The 21,859-nt window shown below is 38.2% G+C and overlaps 1 protein-coding gene across 2 annotated transcripts in view; it reads left to right on the top strand.

Annotated features, from left to right (window-relative positions):
- Positions 1 to 3,613: 3,613 nt before the first annotated feature.
- Positions 3,614 to 21,859, top strand: part of GADL1 (glutamate decarboxylase like 1) — a 72,922-nt gene continuing 54,676 nt past the window's right edge. Inside the window, exons 1-8 of one of the 2 annotated variants that reach the window (XM_075495577.1) lie at positions 3,614 to 3,777; positions 4,581 to 4,707; positions 6,526 to 6,616; positions 7,308 to 7,414; positions 8,824 to 8,939; positions 14,754 to 14,833; positions 14,949 to 15,003; positions 18,489 to 18,605. In XM_075495577.1, coding sequence (XP_075351692.1) covers positions 3,628 to 3,777; positions 4,581 to 4,707; positions 6,526 to 6,616; positions 7,308 to 7,414; positions 8,824 to 8,939; positions 14,754 to 14,833; positions 14,949 to 15,003; positions 18,489 to 18,605 — 843 coding nt within the window. In that variant the 5' untranslated portion in view covers positions 3,614 to 3,627. Of the gene's footprint in view, positions 3,778 to 4,580; positions 4,708 to 6,525; positions 6,617 to 7,307; positions 7,415 to 7,546; positions 7,553 to 8,823; positions 8,940 to 14,753; positions 14,834 to 14,948; positions 15,004 to 18,488; positions 18,606 to 21,859 lie in introns of those variants that run through there. The other variant, XM_075495578.1, reaches the window with a different exon arrangement.

Below are 21,859 nucleotides of genomic sequence, written 5' to 3'. Positions count from 1 at the left end.
TTTCTGGAAGTGTGTTTTCTGAATCTGTTTAGGAGTCTGTTTCTGTATTCTTAAATAGAACAGAATGTATTTATTGCAGCCACATCTCTAGATTGTTTGCCTATCATGTTTGAAAACAAAAAAGATATATGTGACAAGATGCTGTTTCTACGAAGTGGGCTCCATGTGGAACACATTCTCTTAGTGCAGTCAGGTGTGTTTGAGACAGATATGTAAAAGGCCCAAAATTCTTGGAAAATAATGTTTTGAACATTTCAGGTATGATTTTTTAATTTTTTTTTTTAAGAGACAACATGAATGATCAGCTCATAAAGATAGTGTGTGTGTTTCTTAGCCTGGATGCTGAGCTTTGAGGTGTTAAAGGCATGCTATTTAACTTGGCATAAAAAATGAACCTTGAATCTTTCTGGAGGTTCACCCATTTAAAACATAATAAATTGGTCATATGGTATTTTAAAAAAATGTGGAAAAAAAAAAAAAGTTATGGAAATTCAGTCTTTTATCATCTACTTAGTTTTCCCCTTCAAGGTTTTTACTGCAACCAAGCGGAAACACGTTTATTTTTCAGTAAAGAAGAGTTTGGAATTCTTGTGAGAACTCCAGAAGTCAGACAGTTATAAGTAGAAGTATCACAGGATTTGCAGTAAAATCATGAGGGATGGGAATAGTGTATATATCCAACAGTGGTTTGCAAAACCTGAAGACCTTTACCTCAGAAAATGTGTATGTTTGGGGCTTGATTTAGCTGCTGATTGTGAAATAGTTGTTCCTATTAATTTCCAGTAATAGTCTTATGGTATGTTCCAGGGCAGAATTTAGCTCAGCAAGTTCAGTTTGAAACAGTAAGTAAATTATTGAGAAAGTGGTAAAGAATTGTAAGGTGTATTATTTCATGAAATATAATGTGGGCTAAGTCCTGAACTCTTTGGTGGACCCTTACTTTTTCAACAGTAAATTGCTGTTGAAATAAAGGCTCTTTTCCTTCCCTTCCTTCTGACCCCTCTGCTTTGCCTTTCTCTTTCATGGACTCTGCCTGAGGTGCAACACATGTGTTGGGACTAGGGGTAGACTATCACCCATTTTCCAGAGGATGTCTTCTTCCTCAGGCTCCACAAAGTGTCCTATGGAGACTGTAAAATTGTGTGTAGAGGTGAACAGACCTGCTTCAAATAGGGAACTGTTGTTAGACCTATCACCCAGCCCCCTAAAGACCTGGTAGAAAAAGTAATGTAAAGTTCTGGTTTTGCTTTTCACAGTATCCCTGGAAGAGATCATTGTAAAGTCATGGAAGTACTACTATCACATCTCTGTGCAAAAGTGTCAGAAATAGGGCTGATGGAGATACCAGCAGAAAGGTTTTGCACAGCTCTGCTTCTAGCAGAGACCTGAGAGGTGGAGCAGAGCAAAAAAAAAAAAAGGAGTTAGTGAGTTCTATTGCTCCACCATATATTCTTCTTGTAACCAAAGGAAGTATCAATATCTGTGCTCTGCAATAGATATTAATCTCCCATATAGTTTTTTTAGATCCTGTCCTCTTTTCCATAGAAACAAAACACCTTTGACATACATGGAGATGTATGACATACATGGAGATGATGGTAGCATCTCCATGTCGAGGCTGAGATTCTTTTTTGTGTTTATGTTAAACTCTGGTTAGTACTTAAAGCAGCTATTTATGTATCAAATAACTAACTCTCAATCCAAAAATAGTCCCTGTTCTGTCTGCCCAAAGACCTGATGCCTTCCAATTCCTTGTTAATACCTGGTGTTTTAAGTCTTGTGAAGTTGACCTATTAGCTTGTGTTTTCAGAGAGAAACCTCTACGACTTTTTCAAAGCTGCAGTTTTTGTACAGTGCCTCTGCTGTGGCGTGCTGGGAAGCATGATGAGAACTGACATTTTTTATGTCTGTGATTTTCCCTCTTTGCCTGTTCAAGATGTAATACTGTTTACCTGCTTGTTCTGTATGCGTCCCACAAGAACATGTATGCTTCTCCTCTAACAATGTGCCAAAGGCTACTCTGTTCAGCAAAATTTAGTATATTGCCCCTTTGGATTAAAAATAGAAGTAATTTCAGAAATGCAGAGGGTGGGGGTCTCATTTTTGTTGTCAGCATTATGGGAAGCCTGAGGTTCCATCTCATGTTAGAATTTTAGCTTGTTTGTCATATCTCTCCTGATAAGTGAAAGTGAACTGAATAGCTTCTCCGAGTCATCAGTAAATAAAAACTCATGGGATTGACAGGGTTTCTTTCAATCAATGGACCTCGAAGTCATGCACCTTTCTAGGCAGCATTGTTGTTCTTCTATATCCTCCTGCGAATGAGGAACTGTAATTATGATAAGCATGACGAATGTGTCAGACTGCAGTGTCTGGCAGTCTTCTGAAAATTCAGTTGTTTGTTTAGACCTGTGAAAAAGCTACCTTTCTTCTGTACTTTGTAACTGGAGCAAAAAGTAAAGCAGAAGATAAAGTTCTTTTGGGCATAGAACTTTCTCCTTCATACATCTTTACCCTTCCACCATCCTCGCTGTAGATGAACACGACCCTTCAAGGCAACGCTGCCTGGCTTCATAGGTCTTAGAAGGTGAGATCAGTGGACAGATGCTGTCTGTAACCCAGATAATTTGGATATGGTAGTTACTGCTTCTCCTTTCAGCGCTATACTGTTTCAAATGTTTGTTCCCTTGATATCTCCAAATGTCTCACTTTCGTCTTTATCCTCACATTGATTAAAACTGGAGTCCTCATCTTGCCGTATGAAATCAATACATGAAATAGATACGTGGTTGCTGCTATTGGCCAGTGCCTTATAAGCATCTTGGATGTGCTTTCAGAAGTAATGGAAAGGAGGAAGCAGCAATGTGTTTATGGAACATATCAGGAGAGTACGTCTCATGGATAAAGGTGAGGGAGAGGAAAGAGATCATCATTGGAGAAGTGAATAAACAAGATAATCTGCACAGCAAATTGCTGTAATTAGTGACTGAGGGCACTTAATAGGATAAGGGCAGAAAGGAGAGAAGTACAGGTATGTGGTATTGACAGCAATCTCAAAAGGCTTTATCTTCATGGAGTGTGGGTCAGTGAAACACTTTGCAAAGGACGCAGAAGACTCAGAGCGATAGGACTGGCTGGTGGGAAGGAGCAGCATAAAAATATGGGAAATTAAGTTGAAAATTATTTCATGAAAAAAGGGAAGCAGGAGGGACGACACGTGGAGGGAAACAATTTCAGCTAAAGAAAATGCCTATTATCTTGCAGTTTATTTCTATTTATCCAGCTGTATCATGTTCTAGGCCAGAACTGTATTTTCCTCTGTGTTTGGAAGGTGCCTTGCATGCTTTTGTATGCTGCAGAAAGCAGAAGATACCATACAGTAGGCTATTATTACCTACATAATAATAATCTAGGTTTGAAGTAACATGTTGGGGGATTTTGTCTGTAAAGATTCTTCCACCAAAATCTAGGATTTTTGTACATGTGAAAAGCCCATGTGAATTTTTTTCCTTAAGTTGACTAAATCTTCAGCAATGAAAGAATATTTTTTTAGTTTATGATTTAGCTGTCCAGGCCTTGCTCTAATGGTCAGTTATTTATCTTACAGTTGGTATTTGCAAACAGGAGATGCTCCAGAAGAAGAATGCTGTTTTGGTGGATGGGGTCATCCTAAATGGTCCAATAATGGACTCAAAAGCAGGAGAGAAGTTTGTGGAAGAGGCCTGTAAGATTATAATGGAAGAAGTCATCCAGAAAGCTGATGATGTAACGGAAAAGGTAAAGCCGTAGAGAATGTTGAGAATTTGTAACAGAGATAATGAACAGTAAATCAATTTTTCTAAGCTGTATTTTATTGCACTTTAAGTAGCCTCAAAATTGCTTCTAGTCTGTGCCTGGCTCTGAAATAAAAATACAACCTTACAAATTAAGAAAGATCATGTTATAAAACCTTTCAATAACATAGTTAGCATACATATTTGCCAGAAAATAATGATTTTTTTCATCTTGGAGTACAATGGTCACTTTCTTTGAGATGACAAATGAGTGTAGTGTTTTTCTTGTTTGGGGTGGGGGGCGTTATTTGTTTGGTCCTCAGGGACAGTGGTATTGGAGAAGGAGGAGCAGTGGACGTGGTACCACTGTGAAAGGGCAACATTATGAGATTGCTATGGGTTTCGCAGAGCCTCTGCTTAAGAGGCTGTATGGGAAGAGGAGCTGCAAATGAATCATGCTTGCCTTTGGGCATGCACTGGTTGCTCCCACTCCTTGGCAGAAGAGCATCTGAAAATGCTGTGATTACAAATCCTTAGCTAAGGTCAGAATTAGACCTGCAGGCCTCTTGCTTTTCTGCCTTCCAGCGTTCCCCACTCTAATTTTTATGGTCAAGCAATGCCCGAGACACAATAAACCCAATATCCCATGAGACCAGTTTACCAGAGAGATTTTCTGGTGGCATGCTGCCCTGCAATGGGCAGTTTTGTGAAACCAATGCTGAATGTGGTGCTTACCTTGTACCTTTATAGCCTCTTCCTCTTGGTTAACCTGTTCACTGCTGGTGTCTCCCCGCTCCCCATCACTAGGTTTGTGAATGGCGAGCCCCTGAAACATTGAAGCAGATTCTTGACCTGGAAATGAGGGACACCGGAGAATCTCATCAGAAACTCTTGCAACTCTGCCGGGATGTTATACAATACAGCGTCAAAACCAGTAGGAATGTGATTTCTAGTGAAGTTATTTTGTATGCTAACTTAGGAAGACAGGATAATGTTTACAAGGTTCTGTCACCTTTCAGGAAACCGGGGGTGTGAATGTTTGTTTTCTGCCTGCCTATACAAGTATGCAAACATTTGGCCATGTTTCCATTGTTTGACTGAATGCTGGTCACCATAGGTTTGACTAAATGTGTAATCACGGCAAACTAATCGAAAATTAATTCCTGTAATGCCATTGACATTAATGGTAGATTCTGTCATTTTGAAGTCTTGTGAAAGTCACCTAGACAGGTACGATATAACAGTCTAGAAAAACAGGCAGGAGAAGGACCTTTGTGTGTGATTTCCTGCTGTCTGAGTGGGGAGAAGTGGAGTTGCCATCATTGCCCTCATACATTCTTATTGATGATTACCCTACATTCACTATTGTTCTTTTTGAGCGATAGTCTTACAGGGTGTTAACGTGCTGATAGGCAATAATTTCTGTTCCAGACACTGTGAGAAGAGAGCCTGCAGTGTTTCAGAGACAGTATACCCCATCTCTGCAGGGTTAGCTCTCTACGCCTAACCTTTCTGCAGCATGTGTAGTATAATTCAATCTTAGCGAAAAGGGATGAACAACATCTGTTCAGGAAATAGCGCTGTGGATCAGTAGCTCAGGATTTCAGATGTGGCATAGCTTAGGCTGTGTTTCGGAGAGCGAGAAGGACATTTGATATAGTTAGTTGTGCATTTCCAGGGCGTGTTCCCTGCTACAGCCACTGTTGCTACGAAGTAAAACTGTAAAATAATTTTGAGAGTGAACGCATGCCTTCGAAAACCATAGAAAAGTAGCAATACTGATCTACAGGGGGAGTGCGCACTAATAATATGCAGATGTAATTACTGAGTTACTGGAAGGTGTTCTGTTTATCTTGCTTTTGCAAATTGCCTTTACATTTTCATTTGTTACACTGTCACCTTAGAAAGGATATTGTATATAAAAATATGCTGTGCAAACAGTCTTTAATCTAAGTATAAACGTTTATTGGAGCCCCAGATATAATATAAATGGAGCCGTACAGTTTACGTGGTTTTGCATGTAAAAGTAGTATGCTGTGGATTAAAATTTAGGTGGTGATCCCACTGCTGAACTGACTTGTTTTTATAGTCAGCAATAGTACAGAATTTTCTCATGATTAGATATATCTCAGTGTTTCAAGGCAGGTGAACAAATTCTCGGAATTTGTCATTTTAAGTCTGCAGCAGATTTTTCCAAGCTGTTACACTGCCTCTCTCTCTCTCAATGCTGAGACTTTGTGGAGGGAAACATTTTCAGCTAAAGAAAATGCCTATTATCTTGCACTTTATTTCTATTTATGCAGCTGTATCATGTTCTCTCTCTCTCTCTCTCTCAATGCTGAGACTTTGGTGGGAGCACAGGCACAGCTGCCTGGGATCAGCAGGCTCCTCTGTTCTACTGCTTAGCAAAGTTTAGCTGAGCATCCATCGTGGCCTCTCAAGACCACTGTTAAAAGCCACAGTGTATACTCAATTGCCAATCCCTTTTCTTTTTTTGATTTGTAAATCCTGTAAACAACCCACATTCATTCTGTGCACTACTTACATTTCTCAAACCTTGTTTTGGGACCTGAAGGTGCTTATTAAATTTACTTTCAAAGGATTGTCTAACCTAAGAAAAGGACAGTAAATCCAGAAAATATGGAGAGAATGATGGAGCGAATTGTGGAATCAGTGTTCAACTGAGAGGGCTGTGATATATTCTCTTTTCACGTACATCCCGTCACTGCTTGCTTTTCCTCTGTATTTTCAGGTCATCCAAGATTTTTCAATCAGCTGTATGCTGGAATAGATTATTACTCGTTAGTGGCTCGTTTCATTACAGAAGCACTGAACCCAAGTGTGTAAGTGTAGTTCTTTGTCCTCCTGATGATGAGTTAGCATGCTTTTTGGAATAACAGCATTTTTGCTCCCCCCTCCCCTTACAATTTCTGTTTCCAGTGTTACAGAGGAGGTAGGAATTGTGCAGGAATTTGGAGAGAAAAGAGTCTGGATTGGCTGAATAGCTCACCAGAAGGTTGGCTAATCTGATGAGGCCTTTAGTTCGTGAGGTGGGGCTTAAGAGGAGAGGTCTTTGTTTTTCAACGCTTTTAAATGTAGACTTTAATCTTACTTAGTGCATAAAAATGAATTGATCAGACTTACTCAGTTGTTCATTTCCTTTGAAGCATTCTGCACAGAGTTGAATTCAAATGGTTACCTGTCTACTCTTTACTTGCAAATGTAAAGCCTAAACAAAAAGTAATTGTTGCCTGCAATAGACCATGATAGCTGAAATTTAAGCGTGTGACCTACATTAAAAGCAAACTCTGATGTATTACTTTGAGAGTGGAAGTGTCAATGTGATGCTGTCAGGAGCTAAGCAATTACTCTGCTGGGTCGGATCCATAGTGTTTTTAGTTTAGAGTTCTACTGCTGGTTAGCTTCTGATAGATTAGAGAGAGGTGCAAGAAAACTTTATCTAGTTTCAGCAATATTCTGTGGCATGAGTTCTGTAGTCTTAATACCAATCATGATGCCTTTATTTTTGTTCAGATATACGTATGAAGTATCCCCTGTGTTTCTGCTGGTAGAAGAAGCAGTCATCAAGAAAATGATAGAGTTCGTAGGCTGGGAAGAAGGTGATGGTATATTTAATCCAGGTAGGAACGGTTCAGGTTTCAAGCTGAGTCATTATAAACCAACTAATACCAGTAATTCCATGAACGTTGGATTCGTGTAGAATATTTGAAAATGCATGCAAAAATCCAGTGATGCACACACACAACTATTTAATCCAGGTTTATCTTATGTGTTTCTTGTAATAGTTCTATGAATCTGATCAGTGAATGAATGAAAACAGTTCTACATTAAATATAATTATGTGGAAATTAATTGTTTGTAACTGATGCCCTTCTGACCTTATTAACAACAGTATCGACAGTCTCATTGGACTGAGTCAAATTAGTTGACAGACAGGGAGCTGATTTACATGCTGGACACCAACCGGTGGTTGATCCTGCCTAACAACTGTAGTAGCCAGTGTTTATCTTAGTGGGAGTGTCATGAGCTTAACTCCGTTGAGTTTTGATAGTTTTTTTTAAATGTTATGATAAGGCCAACCAAACAAATATTTCTTAAGCTTTTTGATAAACCGTGGTTTTCAAATGTTCTGTAAAGGAGTGTTCCAGCCCACTGTATTGAAATAATGAAGCATAATGATATTATTCCACAGATTAAATGGATAACAAATTACTAGGCGAGATGTGAAGCTTTTCTATCTAATTTGGGGGTGAGAAGAGAAATTAAATGAGTAAATGGATTTAAACCCCCGCTCCAAAACCAAAACAAAGTCAGTAATTCTAGCCTACATGTGAGTAGTAGAAAAATAAATAAACTAAAATCCCCTAAAATTTTTTTGGAAAAAATGTATTAATGGTATGGATTTTTTCACATCAGATTTGATGTGTATTTTCTGTAGAATCTTGCTTTTATGGCAGAATTGCTTAATTAAAACTTACTGAGATACTGTCAAAAGATAAATGAATTGTACTTTTTTGTGCTAGTTTTATCTAAGGGTTTTTCTTATCATTTTGGTTTTGTTCTTTTAAGCGAGTAAAACCCGTCCCGACCTTACTTTGCAGATCTTCCTCTTCCCACTCGCTGTGGTTTTTTTCTAATGCCTTTTTTCTCCCCATAATACTCTGAGGCCTGGTTGCCCAAGAGATCTCCTAGGCTCTGTACGGTGCAGCCCCAGCTGAGCAGCTGGGCTGGCGCTGCTGCAGTGTAAATGGGAAGGAGCTGTTGCAGGGTGTTCTCTGTCGGGGAGGACTGTTTGGGCACAGTTCTTATTCTTCAGGAAATATCCCCAAAGAGCACTCAAACATGCTCTGTTTCCAGGCATGCTGCAGAGCCCAAAGGTCATTTTATGTCTGCAGGCTTTTGGGGAGGAAATAAGCTATGATGGATGCATCTACAGGCTAACTGTATGGTTTATTTTCTTCCCTAATAGGTCAAGCACTCAGGCACTAGGACTGTGGCTAATACGATATTTGTATGTCTCTCTCTGCAGGTGGCTCCGTTTCTAATATGTATGCCATGAACTTAGCAAGATACAAATTTTGTCCTGAGATAAAGGAAAAAGGGCTTTCAGGTTTGCCAAGACTAGTCCTGTTCACTTCGGAAGAGGTAAAAACAAAACAAAAAAAGCTTTTTGAGCTTTATTTTTCGAAGGTTGCAAAATTATATCATTTGCATATCTGATGGGGCACTGGTGCAATAAATTTGTCATCAGTGTATGATGTGGAATACTGGAGCTAAGTGGAGAAGGCTGATGGTAAATTTCCCTGCAGAAGCTTCCTTGCTTTCAGAAAACAAACACAGATGTTCCTGCTCTTGGAAACTGCTGATATAAGAATAGGTTGTACGTAGGGCAAACCTGAAGCCGAATGCATGTGGTGTGTTGTGGAGGTCTGCAGCGTTTGATTTCCCACAGCATAAAGTCTAGCAGGAACCATAGGTAGGTTTTGGATGTCAAAGCTTTTTTCTGCAGGTTTAATTTGAACTAAGCTGAGCACTTGCGGACCTGTGAGATGGCTCTCTGCAGCTCCCTCTCTGCCCTATGTCTGAATATAGATTGCTTGTGGTGCAGAACCAAACCCGCCATAAAGGATTTTGGAAAACACTGCTGAATCTTTAGACAGTTCTTTTTTAAATAATTGAAAATATGTGGCTTGTTTTAAAGTTTTTGAATAATATCTGTCCAAACTTCCTGTGGGAAATCGAGTTATAGTCATACATTTATTCTGAAGCTAATTTTTTGAGGCTTTTTTCTCACCTGGCCCTCCAGTTTTAAGAGTTTATAATTTGATTAGTACAGAGTTGTTATGAATTCTGACTCCACTATATAGAGACCCCAGTGGAAGTGAGAGCCTTGGTGTACTAGGAAGTATGGTAGTTACTAGAATAATTTTAGCTCTTAAGTTTATGCTCCAAACAGTTTGCAGTGTAAATAGACAAGAGGCTTATTTTGAAGAGGCCTGAGGGATGAAGGCATTGCATAAGTTGTCCAAGACAGCACATATATTTTGGAACTGAATCCAAATGTCCTAAATAAAGGGATTTTTTTTTTTCCCAGGCAAAATATATTTTAGGTTTTTTTCTTTCTGAAAAGTGTGTATATGAAATGACATGCCAGTTCATGCTTAATCCATCACATTACGTCTTAAAAATAGCTAAGGAGGAAAAAAAGAGGTTGAAACATGTTCCGTTAATGTTTTTGAAGTGAAACACGTAGCATTTTTATCATGAAGTAACATTTTATTTCATTACAAGATTTAACTAAAACGTATACTCTCGTACTCTAAAACAAACAAGCATTTAATTTAATGACAAAAGAAATTTTATTTGATCCCCAGAGTAAATTTATTTTGATGTCTTTGCTTCACCAGAAAGACCAAAACCATAAAACATAGAACTGACCAGGAAAAATAAATTGGTAAATTATTTGTAAGGCAATGCTCTTGATCTCTAATACTTTGCTTGATTCACAAAACCATGTTGTCTTTAGTACTCAATAATCACTTGCTGTAAAAATGCCACTTTTAGTAGTTAGATATTGTGGCTATTGTCTAAAATCTCTAGTGTTTATTCATGGTTACTAGCGAGGAGATGTGCGTATTCATATATACTTATTTTAGATCCACCTGTACTGAGTCCAAATTACGTTACCTTTTGGAAGTTTGTTTAGTTCAGATATGTCATATTGAGAATATATGTAGTAAATGGCCCACACTGCAGATAAGTACATAAGTGCTTGTGTCGCACAATCTTAATTTTTTATTATTTGTTTGTATTTTGAGCCTTCTTTTATAGCATTTTGCTTCTTTTTTTTTTTTTCTTTTTTTTTTTTTTAAATTAACTGAAGAGGTACCTGGAGAAGTGAATGATTAAAAAAAATGATCCTGGAGAAGTTAACAACCTGTGTTTATCTTTGATGTGAGTCAGGCAAACAGCGTTGACATGGAGAAGCCATGAGGCTATAATGAACTGAGAGTATTGATAAGGAGTCAAAACACATGGCTGCTCAAGGCACTTGTGTCATTTTAGGGCTTGGCTTCGACACAGTGTTCAAATGAAATGATTTTTGCCTTGAGTTGCCAAGTCCCAAAGTTTCAGTCTGGCACTTGGCAGACTGAAAGAGTTGCCTTGCTGTAGAGCAGGGGAATGCACGGGCTTGTCAGTGACTTAATTCTATGTGATCTGGGGCTATATATTTTTTGTTATGTTCTTGGATAACAAGAAGGTGTATGTTTAGTGCATGACCCACCCAAAGTCCTCACATGCTCTGTTTGGCCTTCAGGAATAAAAAAGGCTTCTTGTTCCTGCAAGTAAAATGCTTAGCTAATTAAATTATGGTGATACACAATGAACACTGTTTATGCTACTACTCTGTAGTTCTCATGCTGGACCGTTACAGAGTGATTCCTCTTGAGACAGTAGCACTAGTAGAGAAATTGTTATATCCCACTTTCTTGAGGCCTTTATGGCTCTGTAGGAGCTGAATACAGTTGTAGTTATAGATGTCAGCCCACCTTTTTATCACTTTTTGCTATTTAAGTCCCATCTGAACTTTATTCTGACCCAAGAATGTATCGCATTGATCTGAAAGGTAGAAAACTTCTAAATTTGAGGTAACTGAGGGTAGAAGAGGATGTGTAAACAGTTGAAATGTGCATGCTGATATGAGCAGTTTTTTAGATGCAATGAAACTAAATTCCTCCCCAGTGCAACTTGATCATGAAAGTAATAAAGTGAGAGAACACAACATTAACTCACCATGTCGTCCCCTGTTGAAATTACAACAGACAAAAATGAGTAATAAAACAATCTCATAATAATGTAATTGCTTTATGCAATCATGTTTCTAGGAAACTTTTCAAAATCAAGAAAATACAAATTTATCTTCTGTTTTAATGAGCACAGGGGGAAAATACCTTGTCTTTGCAAATGTTATTAGGAAATGAAAGCTATGTCTAGCTATAGGTAAAATAGTACAGCAGCACATCTTAAATGCACTATTCCAATTTGATCTCGTGCTCAAAGGCATTCATTTCTTACTACAAATGGCTACAGATTTAATAATGGGTCCACCAAACAAAACTGGAAAAGACATGGCAAGAGTAATCTGAACTCACAGTATTTAAAATTATTATTTAAAATTACATATATAATCTAGATACAAATAATACCTTTTATCCAGCTATTTCTTTCTCTTTTTTGGAAAGGGAACATGAACAAGTGAATTAGTTGACTCTGTGATTGGAGCTGCTAAATGTTCTCTGGTATATTTTTTCTTAAAATGATTTGGTGTAATTTAGCATAATGACTTCTAGTAATGATAGCGGGGGAAAAAAAAGAAATTCTTGTACATTTTCAATCAATATAACTGAAAGACTACTTTTTTCATCAAAGAAAGAATATTCCAAGTCTATGTAGTAGTATAAATCTTGACCCTTTCCTGTCCTACTGAAGACCTGACAAAATTTTCCAAGAGGCGCAGAAGTGCTTGTGAAGGCAAGAAATAATGTATCTTGCAGCCTGTTTTGTTTTGGGTATTTCCTTTGTTCTTCTCTTTCCCCCTGCTTTTTGGTATCATCTCTCAGGTGCTCAAGCCTCTTTTGTCTTTCTCCCAGTCTCCCATACAATTTTTTATAATAAAATACATGATTTAGTGATTGCCTGTTTACTAGTATACTGAATTTGCAGGTCTACTGCTTTCTCAGTTTGGAGCAATCTGATTATTCCTGGTGATTCATACCTTTCATTTGAACCTAACGGATAGAAATCAGTGATGGAGGCAACGTGTATGTTAAGTGATTCACTAATCAGTTGAAAACATCTCCAAACTTCTTCTACTGAACAACACATAGCCACTCTACAATCATTATTACCATTATTGATGTAATTTGATGTAATGTAAGACTAATTATCCACCTATATATCTTATTATTCTTGTAACAGTCTAAATGAATGAGCCCTAAAGGCTTTGTGGATGTGTCATGTTACAAAATTAAGCTTCTTAAAACTACCTGATAGTATCAGGTAGTGTCTTTGTATGCCTTTATTTAAAAAGTGGGTGATGGTGGGGGAAACCTTTCTGTCAAAAAGAAAAAGAGCCCTTTGAGATGATCCATCTCATCAAAATAAGCGTGACAGGCTTTAATGCCCTTAATATATTCATACCCACACATTAAAATGTTGTACATTTTTCATAATTATGTTCCGCAGTAACTGCATTTGTGTGAACTCTCTGGAAGAAAATGGAATTAATTAACCACCTGGCTTCACCTCCTGTATGGAAAGTAACAATTCTAGACATCTTCACGGTTGCTGGAGTATGCGTTATTTTAACTCTTCAGTAATAATGTGAAAAAGAGCCAATTTTATTTTTTGAGAAGAGCAGTGATAATCCAAGGCTTGGATGATCTTGATTCTGAGAAGAACTGTGTAGTCCTATGAGATGCTGCATACTCTCGAAACCGACTCCATTGCTATGAGTGGGTAGGCATTTGGCATGCTGCAGGTTGTTTGGAGAGGTTTTGACATCTAAAAATATCTTCAGATTAAGAAGGTTACTGTATTTTGAGTTCCCAGGCTAATCTTGAAGATGGATTAAGCCGAAATCAGCATACACTTATTCTGGAATAAGACAAAATGTTCTTATGCTGGAATAACAGTATCCACAGTAGAGCAGGCCCTTATAGAGGTTAATGTTGGAAATATGGTAAGATATACCTGGAATATTTTTTTAACAGAAGAAAGCTTGTACAGAGTAGACTGTAGGCTTGAGTACCCTTCTCACCAGAGCCATTTTACTACATTCTGACTGAATAAACACCCATTTCTAACATCCTTTGAGAAGGTGAAGGCACCTCTTCTTTTACACTCACTTCACAGGCTTCATACACTAATGCCCCTTATTCAGTGCAAAATGAGAAGTGGGCTGTGTGTATCTGTAATCATTCAAAGAGGCCTCTGTGATGAGACCTAGCTAAAATACTCTGCTGAAATAGTGACTTCATTTTCTGGAAAATGCAGACTGGAACCTTTTGCAAAATCCGTATTAACTTTTGAAGACGTGCTGAGTCCTGTCTGAAGTCTGCTTGCTTTTGTAATGGTTTCTAAGATTCACGATCATGTGAACAACCTTCACAACATGAAGATTTTCAGATCCTTTTGTAGAGATAGGGCTTTGAAAGCCTTGAAAGTCCCAATTGTACTGCATCTAAAGGCTTTGGTAAGTCTTGGGACTTGAGCTCCTTGATCCTATGAGCAGAGTTGCTGGATCAGGCCAGGGGTCAGTTTGGCATAGTATCCTGTCTCTGGCAGTGGACAACAGATGACGTTTACAGAAAGCATATAGAAAAATTACAAGGAGAAAGTGGTAGAGGCTTTAGATATATCATAAGATACGTTCTAATTAAGGGTCCAGTTTCCAAGTAGTGGTGCTTTTGGACTTTCAGACCTATAGGTTGCTTCTAGGCTGTTGAGTTCAATAGCCTTTGGACCTTTGTTCTTGTGCATTTCCGAACTCTGACACTCATCGATATTTTTGACTCAGTTCTATTAAAACATTTTGAAACAGTAATTCTTCCCTGATTACACTTCAAAATTTCTGTTTTTCATTGTAATGCAGAACTAGCTTTAAAAAAATTGTATGGAATAGAGCTTTTTGTTTTTTCAGCCCACATTTTAAACGCAGTGCACATCTTTTTTGTCTTATTTTCCCCAGTATTCAGTGAGTGTCATTAGTTGTTAAATACAAGGCAGTCTTGGTGCTGTGTAGCTTTGTCAGTTTGCTTTTTGTGTTAGGATATACCATTGTCATGACTGTTAACTGCTATTGAATTAATTTCAGTGTCACTGTTGCCTATGCTAAGGAATTTCTTTCTTTCTTTTTAATTGCGTACTCACTTTTTTTCATGCCTCTTTCATTTACAGTGTCATTACTCCATGAAGAAAGCAGCCTCCTTCCTAGGTATTGGTACAGAGAATGTTTACTTCATCAAAACAGATGAAAGGTAAGCAAGCAAAAGCCATGGCTGTGGTCTCTGAGCCTTTTTAAAATGCAGTAGTGCTGTACATAACCAACCTATTTGAACGTAACTGAAAAAGTTTTAAATCTGTGTCCCTTAGAGGTAAGATGATACCTGAGGAACTGGAGAAACAAGTCCAACGGGCCAGGAAAGAGGTGAGAGGGAGAGAGAGAGAGAGCATGAAGGAGAGAGGAGGAGTGTATGCGGACTGTGTGCTTGCGTCTGAGTGAAAGGAAGGAAAACTAAGAGTGAGTGAAATCTTAAAATAGGGCAGTTAATGTACTGATGTCTTTCTTACAGGTCCAATCAGTTTGCCACAAACTTGCGTAACAAGCCAAGTCTTCTAGGTGCTACAGTCTTACGAGGGAGAAAAATTCCACAGGGTGTTTACTGCTAATGAAAGTCCTGAGTACAACACTGCTCTGAAGTATTTAGCACAGTTCTTCTAGGGTTTCTCTTGCCCTTGATCCTTTTTTAAATGGATGCAGTATTTGTTTTCCTTAGATGGTAAATGAAAACTGTCAGTATTTCTGTTAATGACAACAGCTATTTCTCTATTCTCTGCAATGAGCAAGAACTGTAACACGTGGCTTAGTCTCTAAAACTATCATACAAGCTACAAATGCTAAATTTGGTCCTTTCCAGTATTGTAGCAAGAGTGTAGACATTCTGTCCTGTGCCTCTTTTCCCCCAGGGACTTTGCCAAGTAGAAAGTCAAAGGCCAGCATTTGGAAATGTACTGATGTGTGTATTTGGACAACATTGATATACAGTCCCACAATCTGTAAGACAGCACTTACTATAGTCAACATGATTTATTTTAGAGCGCTTGGAGGACTGAATGTGAATTCTAAGGCACAGAGCATCTTCTTTTGGCTTGGTTAGCTCACCTTATTTCTCACTTCCAGTTTGTTCATCAGAGCAGTAGGATTCAGAGCTCAGCCCTTAGTCCACGATCTGTGAAGACCAAGCAACTAGTGCAGTGTCCATGGTGTGGACAATGCCTACCATGGAATTCTACCTTGGGAAACCTGCTTTTGTGGCTGATAGAAAAGCCAAGGCAGTACTGTCCTCTCATGCACTGGCATGGCCACAACAGCTTTCACTAAGATCTGATTTAGATACATCTTCTGCTAAACAACCACCTCTTCTTTGAGTTTTGTGCTAGATAGAATAACTATTGATACATGAGAATAACTGTTGATACATGGCGTCCCTAATGACCTAGCAAACTCTCTTGCTTGCCTGTTTATATGCCTTGTTGTACTTTGTGTTATCTGTGGAAGACCACCTGTACTCTACTCATTTGAGCAAGCTGGGGGAAAAAAAGGACTGAAATAAAATGGAGCAAGAGGAAGCAGGCTGACAGAAGAATGAGCTCTTTGCTCTTGCAAAAACAGAATTCTTGTTTGTTGATGTAATAATAAATGTAATGGTTATTTGAAAGAAATCCTCTGGCATTTATGATTTAAAAAAAAGGTCAACCTCAGTATGGTGCTCTGCAATTTAAAAACGAATGTTTTGTATTAAAAAGCTCGGCTTACAGGAGAACACTATTTCACTTGCATTTTAATGGAAGTTACAGGTATATTGGAAGGTTTTCATTTAATCAGAGCTTCAGTAAGTGCATCTGTCCTTGATAAAGTGCTACTTTACAACTTTTACAGAAGGACATTTCAGTGAATTACAGTAAATATGCTAATGACTCCAGACAACAGAGGATGTATTTGCTAGTGATAGGAGCAGAAAATGATCACTGACTAGAAATAGGAAGAGTCTTAGGCCTTTTTTTGAGAATTTAGTCAGGAAGATCTATTTAACTATATTGTCAAGAAGAATAAAAAATTTTTCCCTTCTTTGTGGGGAAAAATGTAATGGTAACAATCTTTGGAATTTGCAGAGACCCTAGACTTGTCCCCATATTCAGTCATGTTACCTACTGGCTGCTGGGAGACCTTTGGCTTTGATGTAGCTGTGGAATAAAATCGGTGAGAACACTGACAGAAACTAGGTGTAGCAGATACATCTTTGCCTCACTTGCAAGTGTTTTGCACTTGAGCTTCAGGCTGGTCTATAAGTTTGATTGACTTCTGTGGTAGGTTGTACTAGGAATGAATGACCAAGAAGTGAATTATAGGTTGGTAATTCTTTGTGACTGTATGGGATTAATTTAAATTCATTCCAAGGTTACTTTTCACTGCGTTAGCAATTTGTAAAGAAATTTTAAAATACAAATAAATCATAATTATGTACCATTCTAACAGTCCTCTACACTGTTAAAGAAGTATAAAACTGTCAGAGTGTAAATGTGAATCAAGCCTGTCTCTGTAGTAGATGTTTAAAAGTGGCAACACTTTAAAAAAAAAAAAAAAAAGAGAGATCAGATTTCAGCTGAAGTGAAGATACATAAAAGACTCATGCATAGAGTTTGATTTTTCAGCTGATGTCTTGTTTCAGTGAAGCTATATTGAGTCACATCAGCAGAGAGACTTACATCATCCGAGAGATTTAATGCACTGCAAATGAACTCCAGGGATCCCAGATCATACAATTTAGTAACACCTTTAGTCCATCTTCAGTAACTGCATTGTCGTGCTGCAGGCCAGGTGCTGAAACGTGCAGAGGAGATCCTTCAGCATGTATTTAGCAGCAAGTGAGACCGCACAGTCATTGCTAGGGCTGATACGCTCAATTTCATGAAGTTGTTTCAAACTCCACCAGTTCTTTTCATTGTTTCAGTTTCTGCTCCTAAGTAGGCGCAGGTACATACAGCTGCAAGGGTAGGTGCCAGCTGGTGTACGTGGCCTAGTCTGCTGTTGTAATTGCACCCGGGTATTAGCTGAATGGGAAAGCAATGAGCAAAGCCACTGAAACCAAAATGGGTGGCTTGTGATGGTTGTCTGAGACTGCAGCCTGACAATAGTTTTCCTTATCCCACCTGTCTAACCTTAAAACTGCCTGAGACTTCCAGTGGTCTCTCCCCTAACGTTCAGTTACCATCTACAGCTCTACCTGTTTTCTAGACAGGAGTAGGAACAAGAGAATAGCGCTTTGCTGTAGACCAGGCATTGAGGTCAGGTAGCGATGACCGTCCCACTCGCTGTATGTGCCACGCCAGTGCTGCCTAAAGCAAATCATGTTCCCGAACTGAAGGTTCCTCTTCACCAGGCAGAGAATAGGGGCATTGTAGAGACAACGCAGGTGGAACCCCTAGGGGGATGAGCCCTTTCCTTGCATGGGTAGCCTGCTGGCTGAGCTAGTAGCTTTATTTTATTTGGCAGAATGTCAGCAAATATGGTAGTAAAATGTGGAAGACTGAGAAATTAAATCAGTGTATAAAGAGAGATGTCAAATATCTGGTATGTTTTGATCTTGACAAAACTAGCATCTGTCAAAACAGTCTGAAGCTGGTGAAGTCTGCCCTGGGATGGTGTTAACTGGAAATAGAAAATGCCTTTTTTTTTAAGAAAAAAAAAGAGTCAGCACTTTTAAATGCAGTATCTTCTGCTGGGAAACTAAATGTAGACTGTCGCATCTTTGTCCTACATTCCTAGACCTTTTTATACTTTAGTTCTGTAGATATACTGGAGGAAACGAACAGTGCAAATGACATTTTTTTTGTTTTTGACTCCTATTGCAGGGGTCAGCACCATTTCTGGTCTGTGCTACAGCAGGCACAACAGTGCTGGGAGCATTTGATCCTCTGGATAAAATTGCCGATATCTGTGAAAATCATGGCCTCTGGCTTCATGTTGACGTGAGTTTATATACTGTGTAGTTTTGTTTAGCATTGCTTTTTCATAATTGCTATTTTTCTTTGACTGTTGATGTTTCTTTGTAGAAGTAAGTTGGGCTCTAATAGCATTTTTTTTTTTTGCATAGAGAACAGAAATACATTCTGATTTGTCTGTTACATGTGCTGAAAAACAGCAAATAATTTGCTTGTGACAAGCAGTCAAAGCTATTTTGTCATTGTCAGGTTATATTTCAAAATGATTTTAAAATCAATTTCTTCTTGCTACCTCCTAAAAGTGCTTCAAGGGTGATTATATACAAATATAACTTCAGATTCTTTCCACATTCTATTGGAGAATGGACACATTAGAATTGTGGTGTATGGTTCATACAGGTTAAAATAAAGATATATTTCTGACTCAACCAGTAGTAAATTATTCTGTTTCATATTTACAGGCTTGATTTTCCTGTAGATCTCAGTACGTTTTCCTAAATTGTTCAGAAATTTTTCTTTTTTCATTTCTTTATAATTTTAGGTTTGGATATTAAAATAAATTCATGAACCTTTTTGGAATAATCATTGAGCATTTTTGTTACCTGAAAGAGTTGGCTGTAAATGTATTTTTCTAAAACTAGGTCTCTTCATATTTTCTAAAATTGCATTCTCTTTATAATTGCAATGCCACAAATCCAGAATGGCTAGATGAAAAGCCATGGAGCAATGAGAGAATCTGGAGCAACATTAATGGAGGTTTTTAGACCTGCTCTAAATTTGTGAAGTGTTTGTTTAATGTTAAGTATCTAAAGAAAAATCACGTAGGCAGTGATGTGTGTTTCAAATAAATGTCTTATAGACATTAATAAATAAAGTCACTGTGTGCGTGAGTCAAGAGTTTTCTTATTGACTTGGTGGCAAAGATGCAGAATTTAGCCCTAGTACTTAAAGTGTCTGCAAAGCCTCCTCATGGCTGCGTGCTGGTGAGAATGACCCAGATGATCTTCAGCAGAAGCGCAGCATTCACATTAGGTGCTAGTCTCTTGTGTGTCTGCGTATAGTCGGTGGAAGGAGTGATGTATTCAGAATCTGTGTTGGATCTCAGGTGAGTGGAATAAACGTGGCTGGAGCCATCTCCAATGGCTGTAGGAGGACATTGTGTAGTCTCCTAACATACTCCCTGTAGATGAACAACTAAAATTAGGTGGGATGAGCCTGGGCCATATTCTGAACTATATACTTCATAGTGTTTTGTAAAGAATTAACTTTCTTCTTCCAATTTTGCCTCATGTTAAACTAAGGTAAAAATGTCAGTGAATACCTTAAAGTTAATTTTCTCTTTGAACAATGACTGTAGTTGTCAGATGTTAATTGATTCCCAGTAGAAGGACAAATGTCCAGTAATAAATTTGGTTTATGGTCTGGAAGACCAATCGTTCTGTTAAGATTTGATTCACGTTATGAACTCCTCAATGGTTCTCAGGAGTTCTATCAGTATTTTTTCCGCCTTTCCTTTCATCCTCTATGAAGAGTTGAGTGGATGGCTGTTTATTTTTTTTCTTTAAAGTTTCTAGCTGTATTCATATGAGAACAGGGGATGGGGAAAAGACTGAAAGCTTTCCACATAAGTGACAGCAGGCATACATGTATAGACAAATGTGCTATGGTAAAATGAGCAGACTGTAATTCATAATGTGACCTTTTTTCACTCACAGCCCCATTAGAAATAGGTTTACTAGAATAATATGTGAAAAGGTTCGGTGGGACCAGGCATCTGCCACTCAGAAATAGTGTACAAGAAATATAGTGAAGAGTTGGATTTTTTCTTTGTTTTTAAGCAAGCCTACCTCCTTCTAGCCTTATAGGCAGGAATATAATATTTTTGAAAGCTTTGAAGATCTACATTCCTCTGAAAGGCCTGTTTTTTTGTTGAATGATTTACACATTATGCAGTCTGAGTTATAGCAAGTGATCACTGCTGTTTGGGCCTGCTGTAACTTTGGAGGAAAAAAAGATACAGTACAATTAAAACAAAGATTAAAAAACAGGGAAAGTTCTGCTTAATGTAGGACTTTTCGTGTATCATTGATGGGAATCAGGATTATCTACTGCAAATAGTCTCAAGAGCGGTTTATGAGAATATCTTATATGAATGTCTGGTGTTGTTTCCGGATTTACACTGATGTATCTCATTTCAGAATATTTTCTGATCCTCAAAATTGATATGTTTGCCTTAGGGAGACTCTTTTCATTAAATATGAAATGATAAAGCTCGTGATTCTTCGGAAGGGCAAAAGGGAGAACATCAACATAAAATCAGTGGGCTTCAGGAAGATAAATTTCAATAAAGTCAGAAATAGTAGATAAGCCCTTACATGGAGACAAACCTAAAGAGGAAAATGGAGTTAAGGAAAAAGTTGTTTTAAGAAGATAATAGCAATAAGCCCAAACTGTCTCAGGAGTCAAGCCATTCAACAGCCTAAGTCCAGAGACTATAACCAGGCTTATTTTGTTGACATTGCAGTATTCGTACACACACTCATGTTGCTTATTGCATTCTATCATACACCCATGATGCCTTTCTTAATGACTTGTTTTGCACCATCAATATGCACTCAAGCTCCAGCACTTATGTATGTCATGTATTGTGTTCATGTAGCTTTAAATACTATGTATGAGTATTTCTTCCATGCTGGTCCTTAGACTTTTTTTTCCTATGGCTAGACCAGTACAGCAAATCAGGTTTGACCTATTAGCCTGTGCTTAGGTAGTTAGTTTAATCACCCTGGGAACACTGTGATTCCCACTGTTCAGCTGTAAGCAGTTTGTTGCATATGAAACACAGCAATTTTCTCATACCTAGTTACCAATTACATTGCATGGGACACAGGTGATAATCTTTGTGTTTTGAGCTATGCTGCTTTGTTCTCAGCTGGATTTGTCGTAAACAGAATGTGTCAATCTAGTTTGATCAAATTACCTGTCTTCTGTAGTCTCGTGGATGGAGGAGAAGCAGTTAACTTTATAGTGTCTTTGCAGTATTTCATCAGAAAGCCAGAGAAACATGCCAAGCTGCAGCTGTGGTAGTGAGTGAAAACCTGGCTGGAAAATCATACCCAGAGAGCAGTTACCAGTGATTTGCTGCTGAAAGGGGAGAAAATTTTGAGCAGGAATCCACAAAGGTCCATCCTAGGTTAGAAGTTATCTGGTATTTTCATTAATAACTTGGATGAAAAAGAATATGCTGACTAAATTTGAAAATGACATAAAATTGCTGCAAG

Source organism: Mycteria americana, chromosome 2 (genome assembly GCF_035582795.1).
Source record: "Mycteria americana isolate JAX WOST 10 ecotype Jacksonville Zoo and Gardens chromosome 2, USCA_MyAme_1.0, whole genome shotgun sequence".
NCBI classification, from domain to species: domain Eukaryota; kingdom Metazoa; phylum Chordata; class Aves; order Ciconiiformes; family Ciconiidae; genus Mycteria; species Mycteria americana.
Note: the sequence above shows the minus strand (reverse complement) of the source record. Positions and strands in the feature narration are given on the sequence as shown.